Below are 24,463 nucleotides of genomic sequence, written 5' to 3'. Positions count from 1 at the left end.
TGTCACTTGTTGCATGTGTTGGCCAGTTGCGTCTACACTTAACGTAGATCCTGTGTGCCAAATCACACTTGCTGGGCATTCCTCATGGCTGGGTTGAATATGGTCTGTTGAACATGGCTCGGTTAAGTGAACTTGTCACATATGTACATGTTCACTATTCACATGACTCTGGAGGCTGAGGGGCAGTTGTCCTGACAGGCCACATGTACATCTTGCCAGCCAGGTGAGTTCTATTGTTTTTTGTTTTGTATTTGGTGTCAGGGATTGAACTCAGAGGCGCTTAACCCCTGAGTCACATCCCCAGCCCTCTTTTATATTTTATTTAGAAACAGAGTCTCACTGAATTGCTTAGGAGTTCACTAAGTTGCTGAAGCTGACTTTGAACTCATGATCCTCCTGCCTCAGCATCCCCAACCACTGGAATTACAGGTATGTGCTCAGAGTTCTACTGCTTTTAACCCTCTCCTCTCCCATTCTGGCTGATCTCCTCATCAAGAAACAGTCTGTCACTTTAAGAGAGTGAGGAGCTGGGGCTGGAGCTCAGTTACAGAGTGCTTGCCTAGCATGCATGAGGTATTGGATTTGATCCTTAGCGCCACATATAAAAATAAGCAAATAAAATAAAGGTATTCTTGTCCATCTACAACTACAAAAAAAGAAAAAAGAGAAAAAAAAAAAAAGAAATTGAACTGGCCAAACTGCGTGTCAACACTATCTGAGGGGAGATCGTGGGGAAATATCTATGCCATAGACATATATATTTGGGAGGGAGGGTACTGGGGATTTTTAACCCAGGGATGCTTTACCACTGAGTCACATCCCCAGCCCTTTTTTAATATTTTGAGACAGGGTCTCAATAAGTTGCTGAGGCTGGCCTCCAATTTATGATTCTCCTGTCTCAGCCTCTTGAGTCTCTGGGATTACAGGCATATGCCACCACAACTGGCTTCCCCACCCCTCTGCTTGAGTTTGAACCCAGGGACTTGTGCATTGAAAGCATGTGCTCTGCCACTGCAATACATCCCCAGCCCCTATGCTGCATTCAATAATCAGGAAATCTGAATTTGTAGTTCAGTGATAGAGTGCTAGCCTAGCATGTGCAAGGCCTGGGGTTTAATCCACAGTACTGTAACAAAAAGAAGAGGAAGAGGAAGAAGAGGAAGAGGAGGAGGAGGAGGAGCAACAACAGCCACTGATGGCTAATAGCCTGGGTCTGGAGCAGGACTGAGAGCAAATAATCTGCTCTCACCCCTGAATCCTTGGCAGCATTGCCAGAGGAGACCAAAGAAACCACATTTTCCAGAGAGACTTAGTCCATGTGGGCTAAGGGCCCTGGGAATTTGTCCCTTGAGGGATGGTTTTCAGGAGGAATGGTTGTCAGAAGTGAGGACTCCCAGACCCAAAGGCAGTTCATGTCCAAAGAAGTGATGTTTAGAAAAATATGCACAGGGTCTCTGGGTGTGGTGGTGCATGCCTGTAATCCCGGCAACTCAGGAGGCTGAGGCAGAAGGATAACAAGTTCAAAACCAGCCTGAGAAACTTAGGGAGACTCTGTCTCAAAATAAAAATAAATAGACTGGGATGTAGCTCAGTGGTTCAATTCTCAGTAAACCTCCCCCACTCAAAAAAAAAAAAAAAAAAAAAAAAAGAACTGGGCACAGTGGGCCTGCTTATAATCCCAGTGAGGAGGCTGAGGCAGGAGGATGGCAAGATCAAGGCCAGCTCAACAATTTAGCAAGGCCCTAAGTAACTTAGTGAGACTCTGTCTCAAAATTTAAAAAGTTAAAAAGGGCAATGCACACACCTGTAATCCTAGTAGCTCAGGAGGCTAAGACAAGAGAATCACAAGTTCAAGGCTGGCCTTAGTAATTCAGCAAGGTCTAAGCAATTTAGCAAGACCCTGTCTCAAAATGTAAAGTAAAAAGGGTTGGGGATATGACTCAGTAGCTAAGTGCCCCAGGTTCAATTCCCAGTACCAAAAAAAAACGAGAGAGAGAGAGAGAGAGAGAGAGAGAGAGAGAGAGAGAGAAGAAAATAAATACATACATAGAATAGATTCACACACATGCAGACATATACATGCACACACACCCCCCACAGTTTATAGTCACACTCGCCTATAGACACTGAGCTCAGCTCACATGCTCATGTGATCCCATTCACATGAGAGCCTAGCCATAGGCTCACACATATATGGAATCCATATATGAGCTTCTTACCGCCCTTGGCCCAGAGAGATGCACCTTCCCTAGACATCCCCTCCCTGGGTTAGGAGGCTCCATGGTGAATCAGGGAGCCATCACTGAGTGCCTGCCCACTGGCCCTATTGCCAGCCTGTGACTCAAGATGGAACCATAGACTCCTGGTGCCAGAGCTCCAACCACAGTTTATGGGAGTGGGGGAACACCTCCTTCCAGGCTGCCCTCTCTGTTCTCCCTCCTGTGGGTTGCCTCTCAGCCCCCTCACTGCCTCAAGTGGGGCTGCAAGGGCAGCACAGGGTAGGAATTCCTTGACTTTGAAAGAAACAGGAAACCCAGCCCACAGCACCACGTGCTGTCACATTCTGGCCCTGCTGGCAGCTAAGTGTGGCCTGGGGAGAAAACCAGGGACAGCTCTGCCACCAGCAGGCACACTCAAGGTCCCTGCATACTCATGTGTTTACACTCAACTCACATGGGTGGCATGAGGAGGGGAGAGGTGTCACACAACTATGGATTTTTATTGTCTTGTTCACATTAAGCAGCATTTATTTATTTATTGCAGTTCTGGGAATTGAACCCAAGGGTGCTCTACACTGAGCTACATCCCCAGCCCTTTTCATTTTTTATTTTGAGACAGTTTCACTAAGTTTCCAAGGTGACCTAGAATTTACTATACTCCTACCTCAGCTTCTGGAGTTGCTGGGATTATAGGCACAAGACACCATGCCTGGCTACATTAAGCGATATTTATATACATGTGTACAGCTACACATGCTAGTCTATGTGTGAATGTTGTTCATGCCTGTCTGTAACTCTGGAGCTGCAGTTCACCATAGGAGCATCTTTGTGACCCACCTCCAGTTGGTGCAGCCACATATCAAGGCAATTGGTTTGGCAAGTGAAGCAAGGGTTGGATCTCAATGACCTAGATCCCCTTGTCCCCTCAACCAGGGCCCCACATGTAGGACCATGATCCCATGTACTCTGGCCAAACTCATTCATATACATAACTAGGGTGTAAACACATGTTTATACATGTATGTACATATGCCTATTAGAATGATTAGGGTTGGAACTGGGAAGGTATGAATGGGTAGGTTTTCATGCTTCTTAATGGATATGAAAGGACCCGGCCTGGAGGAGACGAAGGCTGCCATGCTTTCTAAGGGCGTCTTATTCCTGTTATCCCTTCTTGGGTCATCTGGGATGGAGAGGGGTTAGGGGATGCCTGAACCGAAGTACCAGGCTAGCCTGAGTATGGAGCAGAAGTGTGGCTGCCTCACTGTGCAATTCTGGGGATATCACACTCATTCTAGTGGGTGTGATAGGAGCTCTCTGGAGCAGAAGGCAGAATCAATAATGGTTTCACAGAGAAGAGGCAGGTTGGTGAGGAGGCCTCAACCCTCTGAGTCACACAGCTTACCCAGAACCCTCTAGGCTCCTCTTATGCTTTCGGAAGGAAGGTCCGGGCTAAGTATAGGCTGGGCGCCAGCCCCTCTGGGAACTCTGGGAGGATGCCGATGAGGAGGTCCCACCTCCTCCTAGGGCATCTTGAGCAAGGCCTGTGTCTCACCTGGGCTGGAGGCTGAGCAAGGAAGGGGCCTGGACAGCATATCCTCCCGTGGGAGGCCATGACTCCTTTAAGTTCAGAGCTGGGGGAGTGGGTTCTCAGGCAAGGGAAGGGCAAAAGGTGCAAGTCTCAGCCTGCCGGACCAGAGGGGCTGGCTGGGGCCCTTTAGGGGGGAGGGTGGCACACCCTTTATTTCCTGACCCCCAAACTCTTCCTGCCTGAATGAAAACAGCCTGCAGCAAAGGAGACAGGTGTCTTGCTATCAGTGAGTCAGAGGTGGGGTGGAAATAGTAGAAAGCAACTCACTCCAGAGCCCTCCAGGGTCCCCCAACCCCCTAACCTCTTCTAGAACATTAGTGGATATGGTAAGGACAGAGCAAAACAGACACACAGACATTTTCAATTGTACAAAGCACTTCCTCCCACTTTGCAAAACAACCTCCAGAAGTGGATGTGTTTTCCCCATTTCACAGATGACCCAGCTGAGGTTTGGAGAGAAGCCACCTGTTAAAGTCACTCAACTAGAGTACTGAGCTGAGATTCAAACCTGTGGGGATGAGGAGATGGTGAAGAAGGCAGAAACCAGGGGCCACAGGGGGAGCAGTGAGTCAGGACTCAGAAACCCACTGAGCCCTTCCATGCTCTGCCCCCTTTCCAGAATGTGTCCCCACACTTAGGTCACTGTCAGACAGTATTATTGCTTCTGGCTTCAAGGGTCGGGGGCTGGCTGTGGAATGGGGAGTGAAGAGTAGAGATGAATCACCCAATTATGAGCGTCCCCAGACTGGGGGGCGGGCAGGCAGCTCCTCCTCCTGCGCCAACCTAGTTACCCCAGTCTCCAGAAAGGTGAGGTAGCCCAGAGCCCATGAAGAAGTGCCTTGGGCACATCTGAATGGATCTCCAGTTGGACCTTGAGAAAATCAACCTCTGTGTTCACCCGCTGGTGTCCCTGAGCTGCCCTCAGCCACCTGAGAGGTTAGGACAGTGGAGGGTCATAATAGGCAGCAGAAGGATGTGACTGAGGTCTAGGCCCTTTGCTGAGGAAGAACCCAGAATTATAGGGACTATGTGGACAGGCCAGAGACCTCTGGCAGACCCAGAATCTCAGCCCTGAAGTTTGGCCTGGCCACTGACCAGTCAGGTGACCTAGACTGGCTCTCTTCCTCCACCCCTCAGCATCTATTTCTTCATAAGTCATATGGAGGTTTCAGTTGTAGGCACTCCCAGAGCCTCTGTAAGAATGCAACAAGCTGGAGGATATTTCAGACTTTGAACACTGTTCCACATAGTCAACATGACAAGAAAGTTGACTCTAACCAGAGCTGCATTTCCTCTGTGTGACTATCCATGCACATTCATGTGCATGCTTAGCTGGGTGTGTGCATGTGTGTATCCACAGGGGTCCCTGTATATATCTGTGTGCCCTCAGGGGTCTGTGTGCATGTCCATGTGTGTCCCTGTATGGGACTGGCTGTGGGTTTGGGTATGGTGTTTATAAAAGCCAGAGATAGGATATGGGGATCTGTTGAGAGGTCTGGAGGCCAACTGCCAGACATTTGGGTCATCCTCATGCCAGCTTCAGGGGGAGGGGAGTTAGTGACATTTAATTGACACAGACCAGGCCATCACTGATAACAGGCCTAGGGTGCCTGGAGAGTTCTGGTTCACACCTCAGGGACCAGATCCCTGGAGGTCCTGCTTTCTGATTTCCCATCTCCATCCTCATGGGCAGGAAAGCTTCTAGAGCCAGGATAGATCACTCCAAAAGATGAGAGGTCAGGATCAGAGATCAAGGAGAAAAGGAGAGCTCACATGCTCTCACAAACCAGGGCCTGAATATTAGCTGTCCCTTATAGACAGAAAGGGAACATGGAGCATCCTTTGGGCTAAGACAATTAGAGGGCTTTCTGGAGAAACATTTGGCTGGGGATTTTGTGGAAGTGAGAGACTGCTGGACCAGGCTCTGGCAGGGATGACTGTCTGGGCATGAAGAGAATGATAGTAGAGAGGCTAGGGAAGAACAGTATGTACAGGAAGGGTCTTGGGTCCTACACTAAGGGAGCAGGAGATATTTGAACTGGGCTTCTCTAAGCCCAGGGCTCTGAGAAAGTTCTCACAGGTACTGCTACAGCTAGAGATGGGGTAGGGAAACCAAGGGGGCAGAGCCTTGACTACACTTCAACCACAGCATTTTAACCATTTTACATCAGGGTTCTGAATAAGATTAAAATTGACAAGTTTTTCCCCACTTTAAAATTTTTTTTTTTTTTGGGTGCTGGGGATCGAACCCAGGGCTTTGTGCTTACAAGGCAAGCACTCTACCGACTGAGCTATCTCCCCAGCCCCCCCACTTTAAAATTTAAAAAAAGTAGTTAAGGGGAGCTCTGAAGATTTTAAGTTGGGGAGTGACTTGGTCTCCATTTGTCATATGGAAGGTCTGGTTGCTGAGTGGATGATGGTTGGAGCTGGAGAGACAGAGGCCAGGAGCTTGGGAGGAGGTCATAAAGGAGGAAAAGAGGCCAGATGCAGGGCAATTGCTGTAGGGAGGGAGGGGGTGTGAATTTGGGATTCAGGAAGCAGGCGAGGAGGGCACATTGTCCAAAAGCTGAAGAAGTGGAAGGTTGGCAGAATTGGGTAGACAGGAACTGAACCTGAGGTGGGCCAAGAACCAACAGGATGATAGCTTTCTGAAGGGTCTGTGGTCTAAGGGCAAGGAGGTGTGGAATAGGGGAGAGGGTCTGCATTTGGCATGCCAACAAGGTGATTACTGTGTGTGAGCACCAGTATACTCTCCCCTCACTCCAGCCCAGTCTGACAGTTAATTATAGGGCAGCCACTAGCTACCTGCCCAAAGGGAGAGGAGTCACAGGAGAATGATTCAGGGGAGGGGATAGGGTGCAGCAGGAGAGTCTGCAGTCAGGAATGACTTCTTGATGGTCTCTAGTCCTGGGGGTTAGTGGGGCTCCAGGGAAACCCCATAGGTTGAGAGATGGTGGGGCTGTTGTAGAGGGAAGTTAGGGAAAGGCCAGGATGCCATAACTATTTTTCATCCTAACTGTTGGTGGACAAGTGGAACAGGGACTGTATCTCTACGTTCCTCACCCTTTCAGTCAAGGCCCAATCTTGGCCTTTAGTCTTTGGCAGACCCAAGTTGTGCTGCAGGTTTCTAGTCTGGCAGAATAGTGGAGAGCTGGGTCCTGCTTTTGAGGGGCTCCCAGCCAGAGAGTAGAGTTCTAGGCTTGAGCTTAGGTGGATCAAAGTGCTCATTCTCCACTATCTTCTCCTAGCCCTGACCCTGCTTCTATAGGTCTTGCTGTTAATAGCTGCAGCTCAGACCTGACTTCCTTACCTCATCCTTGGGTCCACAAAGGCCAGGCTCAGCAGCCGCTGCTGTAGCCAGGACACCCATGATTCTCTGTAGCGACCCATGCACACTCTGTGTGTGACCCTGGACAAGTTCCTACACTTCTGTGAGCCTCATATAAACCCATCCACCTTTGAGAAACTGAAGTGCCAGAGAAGAAAGTCTCCTGGATTTGGAACACCCCTCTTTTTGGTTCCCCTTAGTCCCATAGGACATTATTATTATTTTTTCCCTTCCTGGTACTGGGGAATTAAACCCAGGGATTCTTTACCACTGAGCTATATCTCTTAACACTTTTTATTTTTTTGAGATAGGATCTTGCTAAATTGCTTATGTTGGCTTCAAACTTGCCATCCTCCTGCCTCAGCCTCCTGAATAGCTAGGATTACAGGTATGTGCCACCACACCTGGCCCATGAGGCAATCTGAGATGTATCCTTCTCCCGCTCTGCTGCAGGGGGATGGGCAGGTTGGCCTATCCTATGAAGGTTAGGGGTGACTCACATGCCCCAGGCTTCCCCTCTCCCTTATCACTCACAGGGATTAATCTGTGACTCACAAAGCAAGTACCGGATGTTGGGGGGTGGCATGTATATTGAGGGGAGACTGGTTAGCCCAAATCTCAATAGGTCAGGGACTGAGCAGTCCTCAGGATTTCACTGAATATGGCCTACTGCATGGACCCTTAGGCTTTAGGGTCTTACTCTTTTTCTTCTCAAGTAAGAATTGGTCCGAGGGAATCTTCACTTAAAAGGATTCTAGTTTAGAGGTTGTCAATACCACAGCCAGATAGAACTCTTTGAAGGTTCACTAAATTGAACTAGAGAGGATTAGAAGGTCAATCAGAACCAGGGGAACTGGAACCCCAAAATGGGAAGTTTTATTTTTAGCTACAGAAAGGAGTCCAGAATTCCTACCTCCTATTTGAGAGCTTTATCTTATGATTGCTATTCCAAATTCAAGATTTCCCTTTTTTCAGCAAACCAGAGCTGGGGGCAAAAACCTACACACACTAAAACTAGTGCATACAGATGTGAGGCCACCCAGCACAAGACAAATCATGCCACGTGTCAGAGAGAAACCTACCCTATCCACATCCACCTACAGAATTAAGTGCAGGGGCCAGCACAAAGAGGTGCACCATCCTGTGCACACCAACATGTAAATTTTCCTGGAAGGCTTCTCTCCTTCCCTTTTCCTGAGGTTCTAGCTTCTGACCAATACTCATTCCCAACCCTCCTGCATCCAGTCCCTCAGCCAAAGCCTGAACACTTCCTGTTCAGACTGGAGTCTGAATAGTCAGACAAATGTCATGCTGGACCGAAGGAGCCCAGCCTCCTCACCTACTTTCCTGAGAAAGTCTGAGGCAAAGAGGTTGGAACTGCCATGGGAGGGGCTTAGTGCCAAGCACGAGCAGAGTGCAGAAGGGATGGTATTTGGGTTTCTGAGATTTAAGTCCTCTTCCCTTGCCACGTGGGGCACCTGATAAAGCCACGACAAGCCTATTCTATAGGTGGGGAAATAGGCCAGCAAGAGCAACTCAGGACCTGAGGTAGCAAGAAGCCCACAGCTCAGATCCCTGGTTGTTACTGGTGTCTGCACCTCTTGGAGCCAACTGCTATAATTCTACCTGGGGTGCAGATTCCCACAAGGATAATCCAAAGTTGGGTTTGTGAAAGGGCCTGTAGCTTCTCTGGGAATGAAACAGGATGGTTTGAAACAGGCCTGCAACCCCTGGACCTCCCCAGAGCCTGTGGAGAAACTACAGAAAGTCCAAGGAACCCCCAAGGTGAAACAGACACAAAAGAGCCAAGAACAATGTGGACTGTGAGCTGCAACAATGTATAAGGGATGGGGTCATTTCTTTTGCTCAAAATAAAGCCTGGTACACTGATGTGTTTTTTTGTGGGGAGGGATAGGTACTGGTGATTGAACTCAGGGGCACTCAACCACTGAGCCACATTCTCAGTCCTATTTTATATTTTATTTAGAGTCAGGGTCTCACCAAATTGCTTAGTCCTGCTGTTGCTGAGGCTGGCTTTGAACTTGTGATCCTTCTGCCTCAGCCTCCTAAGACACTGGGATCATAGGCATGTGCCACTGTGCCTGGCCTGATGCTTATTTAAGAATGAACACATAAGCCTGGTGTGGTGGTGCACACCTTTAATTCTAGTGACTCCAGAGACTGAAACAGGAGGATTACAATTACAAGGTCAGCCTCGGCAACTGAGCAAGACCCTATCTCAAAAACAAAAACCCAAACCAAAAAACATATAGCACACAGAAAGATGTAGCCAACCAATGTACTCCTAACACCAATTTCGACCCTAGACTGGACTGTCTGTCCCATGACAGTGATGGTCCACAAAGTCTAACAGAGTCCTCTTATAACTTCTCATCATTTTAAGAACAAAACTTACAGGCCAGGCACCAAAGTCCTTCCATGACAGGTTCTGCCTTGGAGCTTGTCCCCTCATACTCCTTTAGAGGTGGTATGATTGTAGCCCAATTCCCAAAAATACAGAAGACAACATGTAACTGTGCCCAGTGCTTATTAGGCACCCACACAAAAAAAATCAACCTTTTCTTTTCTTTCAGACTCTCTCTTTCGTTATCACTATCCCACCTGCTCTGGGAGAGTTCACAAATCATTTCTATTTCCTTGTGGCGTCCATCTGGCTGGCTGGGTGCCCCTTCTGCATACATCTGTTTCCTACTTGAGCAAAGCCCTGTACTAAGTGCCATAAAGAAAACCAAGAAATCTGTGTTCAAACATGTTCCCTGTTCTTATAGAATTTAGACAAGGAGATCAGGTTAAAACCATGTGAAAAGGGAGACAAGCCAGGAAAATGGATGGAATTAAGCAATTTAATTTTAAATCAGAGATCAAGACAACAGAAGGGTTCACACTGCTGTGCGTGTCTGCCAAGTGAACTCAACTGGGAGTAACTGCTCTCATAGTTCAGAGAGAAGGAGCACCTTAGGCTGGGGGCGAGGGCAGGGCTTAGGAGGGGCACTATTTGAGCTGAGTCTGGAAAAACAGCCAGGATTAGGGGAGACAGGAGCAGGGAGTGGTTGCCAGAAAGGGGGTGTGGCCCAAACTGAAAGAGGCAACATACCACTCCTGGGGCCCCAGGAGCTCTAGAATAGAACTTGGGTCTTGCTCATGTCTGCAACTCCACTGCAAGGGCAGTTTGTGATATGAAAGGGCAGCCACACAGAGCTGGGTAGGACTTAATATCCTGAGAGGTCAGGGAGTAGCACCCAGTGCTTTCTGTATCTCTCCTGGACTGGGAATACCAGTCCCCTCACACCTTCATCCACCCAAACCCCTCCTGCCCTGTCCTTTTCCACTGTCTCTACCCTGAGAAGCAGCAACACCAGCACGGGAGGGCACTGTGACCCTTCAGTGAGATCTATTTGTACACTCACAGCCCCCTTTCTACTGTTCAATGTTCAAGCTGTGACCCAGAGGAAGAGCCACACCTTCTCTGGGTTCCAACCAGGCCTGACACTATGGTGAAGGGCACACTGAGATCTGACAAGTCCTTCCCAGCGGGAAAGGGACAAATCCCAGGCACAAACCCTCCTCCAAATGTTTTTGGGAGAAGTCCAAGAAAGAACAAAATAAAATGAAAAGGAAACAAGCCCATGGCTTCCAGGCAGATGGATCGCCTGAGTTCAGTTCCTTCTGAGCTGTCTCCTACTTGTCTTCTGGAAGTTCAGGTGGTCAGGCCCAGGGGACTCCACAGACCTCAGGAAGGGAGCATCAGATAGAAAATTGGAACAGGACTTTCTTTGGGGATGGTTCAATATGTTTAGGTCAGCAGACCCTCCATAGAGTGTTCACATGCACTGAGGGTGGCCACCCCATTGACATCTTGCTCCAGAGGTGCTGAGTCTGGCTGTACACCTACAGCCTGTTCCAGGCTGGCATCACACAGTCCACCTCTCACTTCGGACCTCCACAGCCTGCACCAGGCCTTCTCCCATCACAGCAAAGTCCTCTAGGATCGCTTCTATGTTGGGCAGCATCACTAACTCGCCACCTTGAGACACAACCATGTGTCCCTTTGTGCTGGAAGCCTGAGGAAAGCAGAGGAGAAATGTGGGTTGAGGTATCACCCTGAGACACTAGGCTGGGGACAGAATACGGGTAGTGGAGAAAATACACATGTCCACACACACTGCCCCTAACCCAGATCATTCACAGCACAGACTACCCACAGACAAGCATGCCCAGAGAGAACCACATGTACACAATCAGGAACACATGTTGTCATTGACCAGCACACCTTGAACGGCTGGGGCTGGAAGCTTGTGGGCTTCCAGAGGACACCAATCACCTCTCCACCATGCTGGTCATAGAAGAAAAGGGCCAGATCCCCAAACACCTCCTAGGAAGGATCAGAACACAGGTAAGATTATACATGGGCACCTGGCAGTCTCCTCCATGGCCCCAGCTCTCCCTGAAGTTCTTCCCAGGCCAGCTAGCTTTTAGGCTCTACCCTGAGCTGTGCTAGATAGAGTTGAGGAGGATCATAGCCCAACACAGGCATCAGGGACGAGGTCCCTAGCTTATTAAGAAGGCCACGACAGAAGGAGGCAGCTGGAGAGTCCACAGCCTGGCGGTGCCGGGGAATATGGCGTGGAGACAGGTGGATCAGCACATCATATATGTCCAAGGGTGGTCGGAACACTGTCTAAGGAGAGAGCAGGCATGAGTCAAAAGCGCCCCCTTGAGTACCATTCCACATACCCACCCTGCTTCCCTCCTTCCTCTGTGAATGACCATCTATCGTAGGCCTCTAGGCCCACATGAAGGCAAGAACAGTACGATCCACTGAAAGGAAGCAGCTGGTGCCAGTTTGAGGCCGGCAGGAAGAGTAAAAGTTTTAAGTTCTGCCACTGCCAGGCAACATGGCAGCTTCAATTCCTTCTCAAGATTCAGCCTCACCAAAAAAGGGAACTGAGCATCTTGTGAGGTACCCCTGAACTCTAGATTTCCAGGGTTCAAGGACAGAACCCCCAAAACCCCTAGAATCATGGTTAGTCAGAGGCTTACCCTGATGTCCCCAGGCCCCCAAGGATCCATAAGCTGCTTCTCTAGGACAGGCAGAGCCTTGGCTGCTAGGATCACAAGCTGCTGAAGGATCTGGTGGGTACAGAAACATCAGACTAGAATTGACCATGTGTCCCTCCTAGCTCTTGATGGGCCTGTTTTCTCTTGGGGTAGAATAATCAAATTTGGGGTCAGGCATGGGGTTGAACCTGGGCAGAGGGTCCATCTTGTGTCCACACAGAGTTTTTGCAGTCCTGGGGAGTAATAATGACCATAACAGGAAGTCGTGTCCGAGCTGCCAAGAAGCTACTACGAATCTCCACCTGCTCCTCCACTAGAGAAAAGAAAGAAGGTCCTAGATCAGCCTCTCCCTCCCTCAAAGACACATTTTGCTGCTCCAGGTCCTCTTCCTGTGTACCCAGCAGCTGTTCATCAGGGATTTTCCATAACTTCCCTCAAGGAGCAAAGGGACACTGCATTTGCCTTAATCGTGTGGATATTAATCTCACAGCCTCAACCCAGAGGCAGAATTTTCCACTGCCTGGCACTCCACGTCTGGTTTCTAGGCCTGCACAAGCTGAGGCCTGCCCCTGGCCCACTCCCACCTTGGGCTCCCACACACCTGTGGAATTAGGAACCTGACACCCTGCTCTCTGCTGTGACCCAGAGCTCCTCAGTTTACAACCGGAAATCAGCTAAGAGGTGTGGGCATCTAGTTGACGACTCATTGTTCCCCAGAAGATTGTTTACCTGTGTTCAGGATCCTTCTTCTACCCTCCTCTAACTTCCACATTCCCCCAGGGAGCCTGCTCACTATCCCAGTACAATCTGTCTCTGATCCCTCATGGGCAAACTATCCTACAGTCAGATCGATCTGGGCCTCTTCCTCATGATTATTTCCCACCCAAAGACAGACAGATATCTGGGATGGAGAAGGCACAGAGAAAACCTAACAGACAGGGAAAACTCTTCCTGTCCTACTCTATAATCCATAAAGGGCAATTTTCCCAGCATTCTGGTACCAGTTCTACCACTTACCAGTAAGTTCATTGTTGAGATTGACAATGAGGGGGTTGTTCTTCCAATCAAAGGTTGATACCAGGGAAAGGAATCGAAGGAATCCAACCTGCGGGGAGCTGAGTGGAAGGAGAAAGTAAGTCTGGGATCCAGTCATACCCCACCCGTCTAAGGATATTCCCATAATCTAAACAGCCCAGATCCCTTAGTGTGGGTTGTGGGAATATAGGGTGTCTTAAACCTCCCCCATCACCCTTTTTTTTTTTTTTTTTTTGGTACTGGGGATTGAATCCAGAGGCACTCAACCACTAAACCACATCCCTAACCCTTTTTATATTTTATTTAGAGATAGGGTCTTGCTAAGTTGCTGAGGCTGGCTTTGAACTCTAGAACCTCCTGCCTCAGTCTCCCCAGCCACTGGGATTACAGGTGTGCACCACCACACCTGGCTTCCATCACTTCTTTATAGATACCCCCTCCCATTTGGACTGAAGGGTACAGTGTAAAGGATAAAAGCCAGCCCCAAGAGGAAATTCTTGGCTAGGGGAAAGGTCGAAGGAATTACCTAGGAGGGGTAAAAGGCTCAGGGTGCAGGAAAAGGGCAGCAGCCACCAGATCCAGGCTCTCATCAGTGAACCCCTCACCTAGAAGCTGGGCTCGTACCCACCGCTTAGCCAGTCGAGCCACACCAGAGAAAGCAGCGTGCTGCTGGTGGAGTCTGATGAAAGGAGGGAAGTGGCAGTGAGACTCAGGCACTCAGGGCCCAGGAACAGTGGCTCAGTCTCACTGCCACTACTGATTAAACCCTTACACCTCCTGTTGCCCTCCGTGGTAATGCATTACATTCATTATCTTATGTGCTCCTAACAAATGCCCTAAGAGGTTGATCCTAGTGTCATTCCCATTCTACAGATGAGAAAACTAAAAAGTCCAGGAGGAAATCTGCCCAAAGGGACACAGTAAGTTGCAGGGCCAGGATTCCAGAACTTACACCCCTAACTATTACATCATCTGACTTCCCAGAGACAGACATACAAAGGAGCAAGGTCTACAAACAAAAACAGTCTGTGTAGATAGCCTTACCCATGCAGGGCACTGGTGAGCAGGGGCAAGTGCCTTGTCTCTCTCTCAAGACAGAGAGAGGCAGGTGTGTCCCTCAGCGAGATCATCCCCTGAGGGCTCCGCACCTCCCTCAGGATCTGAGGTTCCCGCTGATAGGCCACACGAATTCGGAACACAAATCCATCCTGTTGGAATAGGGAATGGGACAAGAAGTGAATGTCAGTCTGGGTCCTAGGGGTGCTCTGATACCTACACCCCTGCTCCCCAACCTGATGCCCACAGGATATTGTCTTTACACCCTGACATCCTTGGAGACCTTGCCTTGGGAATTTCCTGCCCCACACAAGTCTGACCTTAAGGACATCAGTATGTGTGGCAGTGGCACGGCACTGCAGCCCATGCTGCTGTGTCAGCAGCTCTGCCAGGCGCAGCTGGAAGGCAGCTCGGACCCGGCGTATGGCCTCGGCTTCCTGTGGCCACTGACCACTGCCTTCCAGGTGACAAACCACTGAGGAAAAAGAGTGAGAGGTCTTATACTGCAGCCCAGAGTGGGATCTATCCCTCCCACGCCCTCCCAAGAGCCCTCTTACTGGTCATGGGCTCCACATACGCTGGGCAGGGTTTATCCAGCCGGGGCAACAGAGATGCCTGTTCCCGGAGTTGCTCATAGAAGGAGCAGGCTGGTTGTACTGGGCTTGGTGGGAATACCTGTGGGAGAAGGGGAGCTGAGGAAGGTGCCTGGGGTTGAGAGGGAATGACCAGACAGGAGAAGGGAAGGATACTGGGTGACTAGAACACAGATCAGGGGAGTCATGCAGAAGGGGTTCCTTCCCCTGCCTTGCACCTCACCTCTGTGTAGCGCAATACTGGGTGAGCTCCCTGAACAGCAGACACAGTCAGTGGGAGACCTTCCAACCCCCACAGCATGCGGCTGAGGTCGTCGTAGCAACGTACTGCCACTGCCAGGGCCTCCTCACCTGTGCTAGAGGTCTGAGGAAGAGAACAATCAAGAGGCTGAACCCTGCAAATCCCATAAGGGATTTTGCCATGGCTCAGGCTGGAGTGGAGCTAGCACCCCCCCTGCTGGACACCCCAGGAAATACATGCTGGGTTGTAAAGGGCTTTCTCTGTTTTACCACATAGATCTACCATCACTAGTTTTGACCTCAAGGCCCTTACCTCTTTCAGGCCTTGGATCAGTGCATCCAGGAAGCCCCCCACATAGTGGACACAGTTATCTGGGATGTCAGCATGGCTGAAGAACAGACACAGGCACAAGTAAGGGAGTGAAGAGCCATACCACCACTAGAACTGCTCACCCCAAGAACCTAGGCTAGATCCTCTTAGAAGCCTCTCTGACCATGGTTGCCTCCTGGCATGCAGATGCTAATACTCACAGTGCCAAAAGGTGGGTGACCACTTTGTGGGGGATAAGGCGCTTTTGGGACAGAGAGGCTGCCTCCCAGACCACAGCTTCCCGAATGGCTCCATCCTGGAAACGCCGAAGCTCTGAACGGGATCCCCAGAACTGGCGGAAGTCAGCAGCCTGAAGAGAGGCAAGGGGTAGTGGTATCTCAGAAATCTTCCTGAGAAGTTAGGTAGTGGTGGTGCATGTCAGTAATCCCAGCTACTTTGAAGGCAGAGGCACAAGTTCAAGGCCAGCCTGGGCAACTCAAAGAAAGCCTGTCAAAATAGAAAAACAAACCCAAAAAGGGCTGGGGAATGTAGCTCAGTGGTAGAATATCTGCATGAAGCCCTGGGTTAAAAGGAAAGCAAAGAAAGAAAGGAGAAAACAAAGGAGAGAGAGAAGGAAAGGGAAGGAAAAAGGAACCAACTTCTGACAGGCCTCAACCCAGGTGGCATGAGGGCAATTCACCCACTTCATCCAACATATATGATGGAGTTCCTCACCTCAGGCTGGTCAGCCTCTGGACCCAGTTCAAGGACACTGTTCAGTCCCTCAGGCTGGAGGAGCAATCCCAGGGTCAGGGTCCCAGAGTCTTTGTGCTTTGGTGGATCTTGACTGATGTCCCACTGTAGGGTATAAAAAGTCTGAGCTCAACCCAAGAATCCCCCAACCTAGACTGGAAACTCACTTCCCAGCTATCTAGAAAGGTCAGGCTAGAGGAATGCCATGTCCTTTAGGACCCTGGCTACAGCCCCACCATAGACTCACAAACTCTCCAACTTTTTACCATCTCACCTCTGGGACTGGGGGCCTAGAGTGGGCCAGCAGCTGCAGCCGGGACCCCAGACCCTGCTCCAGGAGGGTAGTTAGTGGACCCAAAGCAGCAGAGACATAATCACCACCATTGTCCTGCAGCTCTGGCCAGAGCTTCAGCCGGTGACACGCAGCCTGCAGGCGACTCAGTGGACGGAGACTGGAGGGCATAGGACAAAGAGGGGGAAATCAGGGTCTGCTGGCCCCTTATATCACCTCCTTCCTGGAAGATGTAAGCCACCTGCCTCAGGACCTTTGTCCAATCACCTCAGGAAGACAAGCCCCACCAACATATCCTGTCATTCGCTAAACTCACTGCAGGACGTGGTCAAAAGCCCGGATCATGGGTTTGGGGGTCATCAACAGCAGCTGGAATCCATCATCAGTTTTGCTGTCCAGCAATGCCATAGACAGCCGTGCCTCATGCTGCACCTGGAGCCACAAGGTAAGGAGGGACACTACTATACCCCTTGTTGACCTAAGGGCTCAGACCAGGAGATGTGCCTCACCTTACCTCTTTGGAGAGGAATTTCTGGGTCTTGGTACTAACAGAAGGGACAGAGTCTGAGCTGGGACATGTGGAGAATACAGGAGCAGGGGCCCAGTAGTACCTGGTGGTAAGTGGAGGCAGTTACATCAGCACAGAGGTTGAGACGGCCTGAGGGGTCCAAGAAGACAACAGGAAAGGCCTGCTGGAAGTCAGCCAGGGCTGGCTTGGGGAGCAGAGAGAAGCCAGTCAAGGGTTGGGCCTTACCTTCAGGCCTCCTGAAATAGATCTGGCCCTTCCCCAACTCACCAAGGAGGGATCTGAGCTGAGACATAAACTGATCCCATTGACTGTCAGATCTGTGGTAGCTGAGAAAATGGATATATCAAAAGATGTCCCCACCCTAGGGTCCCAGCCCTAATGACCCTCCCTCAGTCTACAAATGCGTGTAGGTATGCAAATAGGTAGCTACAAATGCATGTCTCCAATATTCAGTTTGCTCATCTGTCTGATGGCAAGGAACCAAATTCCTAATGGAATGAGAGCATTCTTGGGATGAAAGGAAACCTTGATCTTTCCCAGTCTAGTCGCCTCACCCAGAAACTGCAAGACACTTCTTAGGACTTGGTAGCCGCTCATGGTAGTGTGGATCTTACGTGTGGACACGAGGAAGGCAACCAACATGGAGACCAGGAATCCACTAAACCCACCCAGGCCCTGAAAGAGAGATAAAGAGAAAGGCCTGAGCTCAGATCCAGCCCATTACAGAGTAAGAAGAGGAGGGTGGGCCACCTCCAGCTCACCTTGTCCAGCTCCCTCTGCCTCAGCCAGACCTTCAGAAGAGCCACACCATCTTTCAGTCCTAGGGCAGAGCCTAGCACATTTGATAGCAGCTGCACATGGGATCCTAGAGCTGTATCCTGCAGAATCCACGTGTTGTAGTGGGGAGTAGGGGGCTCTAGTTTACCTGTGAGAAGAAAAGGGCATGAGAAATCTCCATCAGATCCCTTTCTTCCAGCACCACCTCAACATCAGTGCCTGCTCACCATCCTCTTGAGGATTCTGCCCTCGGTACCAGGAAGAACGCACATTGTTCTTCGTTGGCAGCAAGCGGCATGGGCGGAAGAAATCAGATGGAGGGCATGGATGCAGACGTACAGTGACCAAGTGCTCATCCTTCCCTGGGTGGAGACAGGGACTGTTAAGACCCTGCAACTCTGGAACCAGGGGTCCTAGTAACTCCCCTCTCAGAGTTGAGAGCCCCATGCCTTCCCATTTTGAGGTCCCTCTCCCCCCACCACCAACCTTGAGGTCGATGCCTCTCACCTTGGCCTTAAGGCTCCTATTCCCCTAGACCTGAGGACCCTGTGTCTCTCCCTTTAGATTTATCACCCCATACGGTGTCCCTTGCCCAGTGTGTGCTTCCCACCATGTGGCCGCAGCAGCAGTGAGGGTTTCATGTGGCAGCCATTGATGTAGGAGAAGCGAACGCTGCCAAAGAGGGGGTCTCGGGCCAGGTGGTGAGCCAAGTGGGCCAGGTAAAGAGCACGCTTCCGGAAATAGCGCTGGTTCAACAGGTCCTTATCCTGTAGGATTTCCTGAAGGGTCCAGAGAAGAAAAGAAAGGACCATGCAAATAAGCACTTGGAAGCTAAAAGGAAACAAGGTGAGAGTCCTGGGGCTTCTCTGCTGACTGTGGAGTGCTTGAACCAGGATTTGCAATACCATACCAATTCTTAGACAAGGAAGACAAAGTTCCAAAGGGACACCTGGCCCAACAGCCCATCTAGGTACCCTCAGAATGACTACAGTGGTCTGCTTTTCTGATTTAGAATTCGAATTTCTATTCCCTGGCAAGGGACAGGTGGAAAGAGAGGAACCTAAGAATTTTTAAGTGGTCAAGTAGTTGGCTTCTCTATTTTCTAAGCCCTGGACCTTACCCTGGGCATGATCAGTGCCATATCCACATTAATGTCTGGTCGAATGCAGGTGCCCAGAAGGTAGCTGCCCACAACAGTGACCTGGGCTGGAGGCAGGAAGTGGAAAGAGCCCTTCACAGTATAGGGCACTTGATGGAAGGGAACTTGAATTCCAGCAGGGAGCCATGCCTGGTCAGTGAGCTGTGGGTGCAAGGACAGTGACACACATAGATTCTACTGCTTTCCTCACATGGCCCCTCCATGTCCATTAGACATCTTAACATACCAATACATTCAAAACCAAACTCCAAACCTTCTCAAAACATGCCTTCCCCATGAAGGTAATTGCATACCAGTTGCTCAAGTCAAAAATGTTTTAATCACCTTGATTCCTCTCTATTAAGAATACTCATTTTCTGGGGCTGGGGTTGTGGCTCAGTGGTAGAGTGCTTGCTTAGCATGTGTGGGGTACTGGGTCTGATCCTCAGCACCACATAAAATAAATAAATAAAAAAGGTACTGTGTCCATCTACAACTAAAAAACAAAAAACAAAGAATAATCATTTTCTTAGCCATGTGCAGTGGCAAATGCCCATATTCCAGTGACCTGGGATGCTGAGACAGAAGGACTACTAGTTTGAGGCTAGTCTCAGCAATTTAGCAAGGCCCTCAGCAACTTAGTGAGACTCTGCCTCAGAATAAAAAATAAAAAGGGCTGGGCATATGGCTCACTGGTTAAGCCCCCTTGGTTCAATTCCCATTACCATAAATTAGACAGATAGATAAATAGACAGATAAATAAATAAATAGGGTTAGAGATATAGCTCAGTGGCAAAGTGCCCCTGAGTTAAATCTCCAATAACAACAACAAAAACACCTCATTTTCTTTATCACCATGAACTTATGCCAGAACACAGGTGTCATGAAAACCACTGTTATCACCAAACACACAGATTTGGGCAAATCCACCATTACTGGCTATCTGATCTACAAATGTGGTGGAATCGAGAAAAGGACCATCAAAAAACTTGAGAAAAAGGTTACAGAGTTGGAGAGGTCTCCTTCCAATAAACCTCCTTTCAAGGACAGAGTCCTTATCAGGTACATGATTACAGTCACATCTCATGCTGGTTGTGCTGTCCTGACTGCTAACTTTGGTAAACTTGAAGCTGGTATCTTCAAGAATGGACAAACCCAACAGCATACTTCTGACTTATACATTGGTTGTGAAACAATTAATTTTTGGTATTATCAAAATGGATTCCACTGAGCCACTAGATGGATCTGGATCACATCCTACCAACTCATTCAATTGGTAAAATTTGAAGGGAGTGGTGGAGCACACACATAATTCCAAAAACTTGGGAGGCTGAGGCAGGAGGCTCCCAAGTTTGGAGGTCAGAGTGAGGTCCAGTTTGAGGGGTAAGACCCTGTCTCAAAAAATAAAAAGGTTGGGGATGCAGATCACTGGTAGAACACCCTTGGATTCAAGTTTCAGTATTATAAAACAAAACTAGCCAACAAACAAAAATAAAGCAGTGCATTATAAAACCCTCAAAAGAAGAGCACAGTGGTGCATGCCTGTAATCTCAGCGGCTTGGGAGGCTGAGACAGGAGAATCGTGAGTTCAAAGCAGAACTTAGCAATGGCGAGGTGCTAAGCAACTCAGTGAGAGCCTGTCTCTAAATAAAATACAATAAGGCTGGGATGTGGCTCCGTGGTTGAGTGCCTCTAAGTTCAATTACCAGTACCAAAACAAAAACAAAAACAAAAACAAAACCCTCAGAAGAAAAGAGATGGGGGTCTCACTGTCACCCAGGATGGCCTGGAATCCTGGGCTTAAAGGAATGCTCCTGCCACAGCTTCCAAATTAGGTGAGACTAGAAGGCACACACCACCAATGCCTACCTTTTCAGTTTTTAAAATCAGTACTTTTTTTTTCCTGCAGTGCTGGGGATCCAACCCAGAGCCTTGTGCATATGAGGAGAGCATTTGACTACTGAGCCACATTATCCCCAACCACTAAATCAATTTGTAAATAAATATATTATAGATATATATGTATATACACATTTATAAAATGTTTATGTGTAAATATATTTGTTTATGTCAGACATATAAATACATATACATATTTTGTACATGTTTTATATATATGTTTTTAAATACCTTTGTTTTATTTATTTTTATGTGGTGCTGAGGACTGAACCCAGTACCTCAAACGTGGTAGGCAAGCACTCTTTCACTGACCTGGCCTCTATATATGGTTTTATAAATATATTTTTGTTACTGGGGATTGAACCCAGGTACATTACCATTGACCTACATTCATAGTACTTCTTATTTTGAGACAGGGTCTCACTAAGTTGTCCAGCATGGTCTTGAACTTGAGGATCCTCCTGCCTCAGGCTCCCATGTTGCTCGAATTACAGGGATGTGCCACTGCACCTGGTTCCTAAATCAGTGTTTTATTTATTTATTCACTTATTCACTTTTAAAATTTTTTAATACTGGGGATTGAACCTAGAGACACTTTTACCACTGAGTTACATCCCCAGGCACTTTTATTAATTTTTTTTATTTTGAGACAGGGGGTTTTTGCTAAGTTGCTGAGGGTCTCACTAAGATGCTGAGACTGATTCTCCCGCCTCAATTTTCCAAGTCACTGGGATTAAAGGAGTATGCCACACTACCAGCTTTAAATCAGTTTTTTTTTTAATGGAAATAACCTAACCACAAATCTGTTACAGAATTCTGAAAACCATTAAAACAGTTGCGGCTGGGGGTATAACTCATGGTATAGTGCCTGCCTAGCAAGAGACTCAGTACAAGGCCCTGGGTTCAATCCCCAGGGCCACCAAAAACAAAATAAAACAACAACAACAACAACAAAAAAAAAAAAAAAAAAAAAAGAAAGAAAGAAAGAAAAAAAAACAAACAGTTTAATGAGGTGGGGGAACAATATTTATTTTATGATAAAAATGTATTCAGAAATGACCCACTTGTCTACTTTTCACTGTAGTCTGAGATATCACCATTTTTTCAGTGAATCAACAGGTAACTAAGTAGTCCTCTGATTTTACCTTTGTTCTCCTCCCTTGTACTTTCAATATAACCTGAATTTTTCCTTTTTTTTTTTTTTTTTTTGGTACTGGGGATTGAACCCAGAGTTAATTTACCACTGAGCCACATCCCCAGACCTTTTTATTTTGAGACAGGGTCTCACTAAATTGCTTAAGGCTTTGCTAAGTTGCTGAGATTACAAGCATGCACCACCACATGCAGCCTGAATTAGCTTATTTTTGGTACCGGGGATTAAACTCAAGGATACTTAACCACTGAGTCACATCCCAGCCCCCCCCCCCCTTTTTTTTTTTACTTTGAGGCAGGGTCTCGCTAAGTTGCCAAGGCTGGCCTCTAACTTGAGATCCTCCTGCCTCAGCCTCCTGAGTCACTGGAATTACATGTGTACGTCACCATGGCCAGCCTGAATAAACTTTTTTAAAATGGGGGGGAACGACGACACACAAAACACTAGCAGTAGTCTCTCATTTCACCTAGATTAATAGCCAAAGTGTTTATCTTAGTGTAGAAGGTGCTGTATGCTATACAACCTTCTCCCATAACCTGCCTGAATTCATCTCCTACTATCTTTATTTACTCCAAAGAGATGCAGCACACTCCTGCCTTTGAGTCTTTATATTGCTTGTATCTCCTTCTGAACTCCTTCAAATCTTTACACACAAGTCACTTCAGTATGGTTTACTCTGGCCATGCTATTTAAAATTGCAAACCACTCTCATTCCCTAATACTTCTAATCCCCTTATCTTATTCTCTTTTGTCCTTTTTCCATAGTACTGACCATCTTCTAACATTGCCATGCAGTCTATTACCTATTGTCTATAATCCCAACATTACAACGTTGGCTATTTTGTTTATTGATATATCTAAGAATATCCAATTAGTGTCAGACACCTAAATGCTTACTAAGTGATAATACATGAATGACTGCAATCCCAGTTGACCTTCCTTGCAGTGAGAATAAGCTCCCTAGCACTCCAATGCCTCAAAAGACATAGCAAGGCATCTGAGAGGCCCCACTGAAGACCTTGCTTCCCAGTTTCCCAGGGCATCTGCCTTACTTCTGACTCAGAAGTTGAGGGCACCCTCTTGATCCGATGGTTGACCTCCAACAGGAAGGCATCAATTCGATCTTTCTTCTTTTCTGACAACCTCACTTCCTTTAGTAGCTCCTCTACCTGTGAAGAGAGTGAAGAAGAGTCCAGTGACCTCAAAGTCCTAGAAGAGCCCCTTGAACATAAGTCCCAACCACCCAAGTACCTGTAAACGAAGCAAACTGGAGTGGAACAGGATCTCAGTCTCCCGAAGGCGATTCAGCTCCTCGTTGGTAGGGTCCTTGTACAATTCTGCCCTGCTGAGCTTCACTGGCTGCAGAAGGTTCTCTGCTTGGGACCCAGTCACTACACGCTTTCTTGAGGATGCCTTCTTCCCTTTCTTGCCTGTGCCTTCCAAGGATGGTATCACCTGTGGCCAGAAGGGAGAAGTTAACATCAGGTCAGGTACCTAGCATCTGCTGCCTAAAGTACCTTGATAGGCTGTGGGTAAAGGTTTCACCTGCTTCATCCTATCTTTGGACGTCAGACTCTGTAAAACTCAGGATAAACATTACTTTGAAGAACACTACTGATCCCTAGACTGAAAATACCCTGAGTTGAGGGTTTCCTGTCTACCTGACAACACAATACTGGAGCTCCGCTTGGAACTGGTAGAAGCACAAGTTGATTGGCTAGTGCCCTAAGCAATGCCGAAGCCCCTTGTATTTTTAGATACCATGAATTCCTGTTTCCTCTTCTGTTGCTATAGGCTTGAAAATCCCCAAATGCCTTCTCCACTCTCGCTTTATCCAAATCCTGCCGGGTTCACCTTTCCTGGCAATCTCGGACTGTTTCAACGTCCTAGGCTGGAAAAATCACGGGAACAGAACTCTCCACAGTGAGTTGCCCTCATGTCTCTCACCAGCCAGCGGTCAGGCCCCGCCATCTCGGGCTCCGCAGCCGACAGGAGCATATATTGAGCTTTTTCCTCCCAGTTGACTCAACCCACCTCCGGGCCCCCAGACGCTCCGCGGAGCTGCTCTCCTGTAGGGGCTGGCCCCATCACTCCAGTCCAGATACACAGAACAGCTCTACACTGAACAGCCTCCCACGTGGCCAGAAAGGCCTAATTCCAGGGCTCAAGTTCCGGGCAGCCCAGGACCATAAGACTGCACCACTCCAGAGCCATTGGTTACTGCTTACTGAATCGTTCACCATTGGTCAGTTATTTTCCAGAACCGCCCATAGCGGGGAAGGGCCAAACAAGTTTCTCAGACTTACGACTTCTTTGCGACATTAGACCGGAAGTCTGTGAATAGCTTGGCAGTCGCTTCCTTTTCCTTACTTGCTCTGCTTAGGGAGGAGCCGGAAGGGCGGAGCTCTGTAAGGACTTCTGGTGGGGATTGTTTGTTTACATTAGTGGTTCCTCCCCTTTTCCTCATTCAC

At 48.4% G+C, this 24,463-nt stretch overlaps 1 protein-coding gene across 3 annotated transcripts; it reads right to left on the bottom strand.

The window, feature by feature from the left end:
- Window positions 1-9,312: 9,312 nt before the first annotated feature.
- On the bottom strand, window positions 9,313-24,161 carry Nol6 (nucleolar protein 6). Of its 3 annotated transcripts, none has more exons than XM_047525788.1 (26): window positions 24,027-24,161; window positions 23,244-23,447; window positions 23,045-23,161; window positions 18,923-19,102; window positions 18,413-18,581; window positions 18,030-18,164; window positions 17,787-17,950; window positions 17,580-17,700; window positions 17,293-17,351; window positions 17,108-17,209; window positions 16,813-16,928; window positions 16,479-16,656; window positions 16,187-16,309; window positions 15,673-15,821; window positions 15,455-15,530; window positions 15,125-15,265; window positions 14,866-14,983; window positions 14,629-14,783; window positions 14,297-14,460; window positions 13,779-13,931; window positions 13,235-13,332; window positions 12,406-12,530; window positions 12,200-12,289; window positions 11,643-11,837; window positions 11,430-11,531; window positions 9,313-11,220 (listed from the first exon to the last, which is right to left on the bottom strand). In XM_047525788.1, the coding sequence occupies exons 1-26, from the start codon at window positions 24,078-24,080 to the stop codon at window positions 11,071-11,073; spliced, it is 3,438 nt and encodes a 1,145-aa protein (XP_047381744.1). In that variant the 5' UTR covers window positions 24,081-24,161; the 3' UTR covers window positions 9,313-11,070. The 3 variants fall into 3 exon arrangements, with proteins under 3 accessions (XP_047381744.1, XP_047381745.1, XP_047381746.1); XM_047525789.1 differs by having other exon boundaries at window positions 23,940-24,067; XM_047525790.1 differs by lacking the exons at window positions 9,313-11,220; window positions 11,430-11,531 and having other exon boundaries at window positions 11,664-11,833.
- Between the last annotated feature and the right edge of the window lie 302 nt (window positions 24,162-24,463).

Source organism: Sciurus carolinensis, chromosome 14 (assembly GCF_902686445.1).
Source record: "Sciurus carolinensis chromosome 14, mSciCar1.2, whole genome shotgun sequence".
NCBI lineage: Eukaryota > Metazoa > Chordata > Mammalia > Rodentia > Sciuridae > Sciurus > Sciurus carolinensis.
This window is presented reverse-complemented; position numbering and strand designations above follow the sequence as displayed.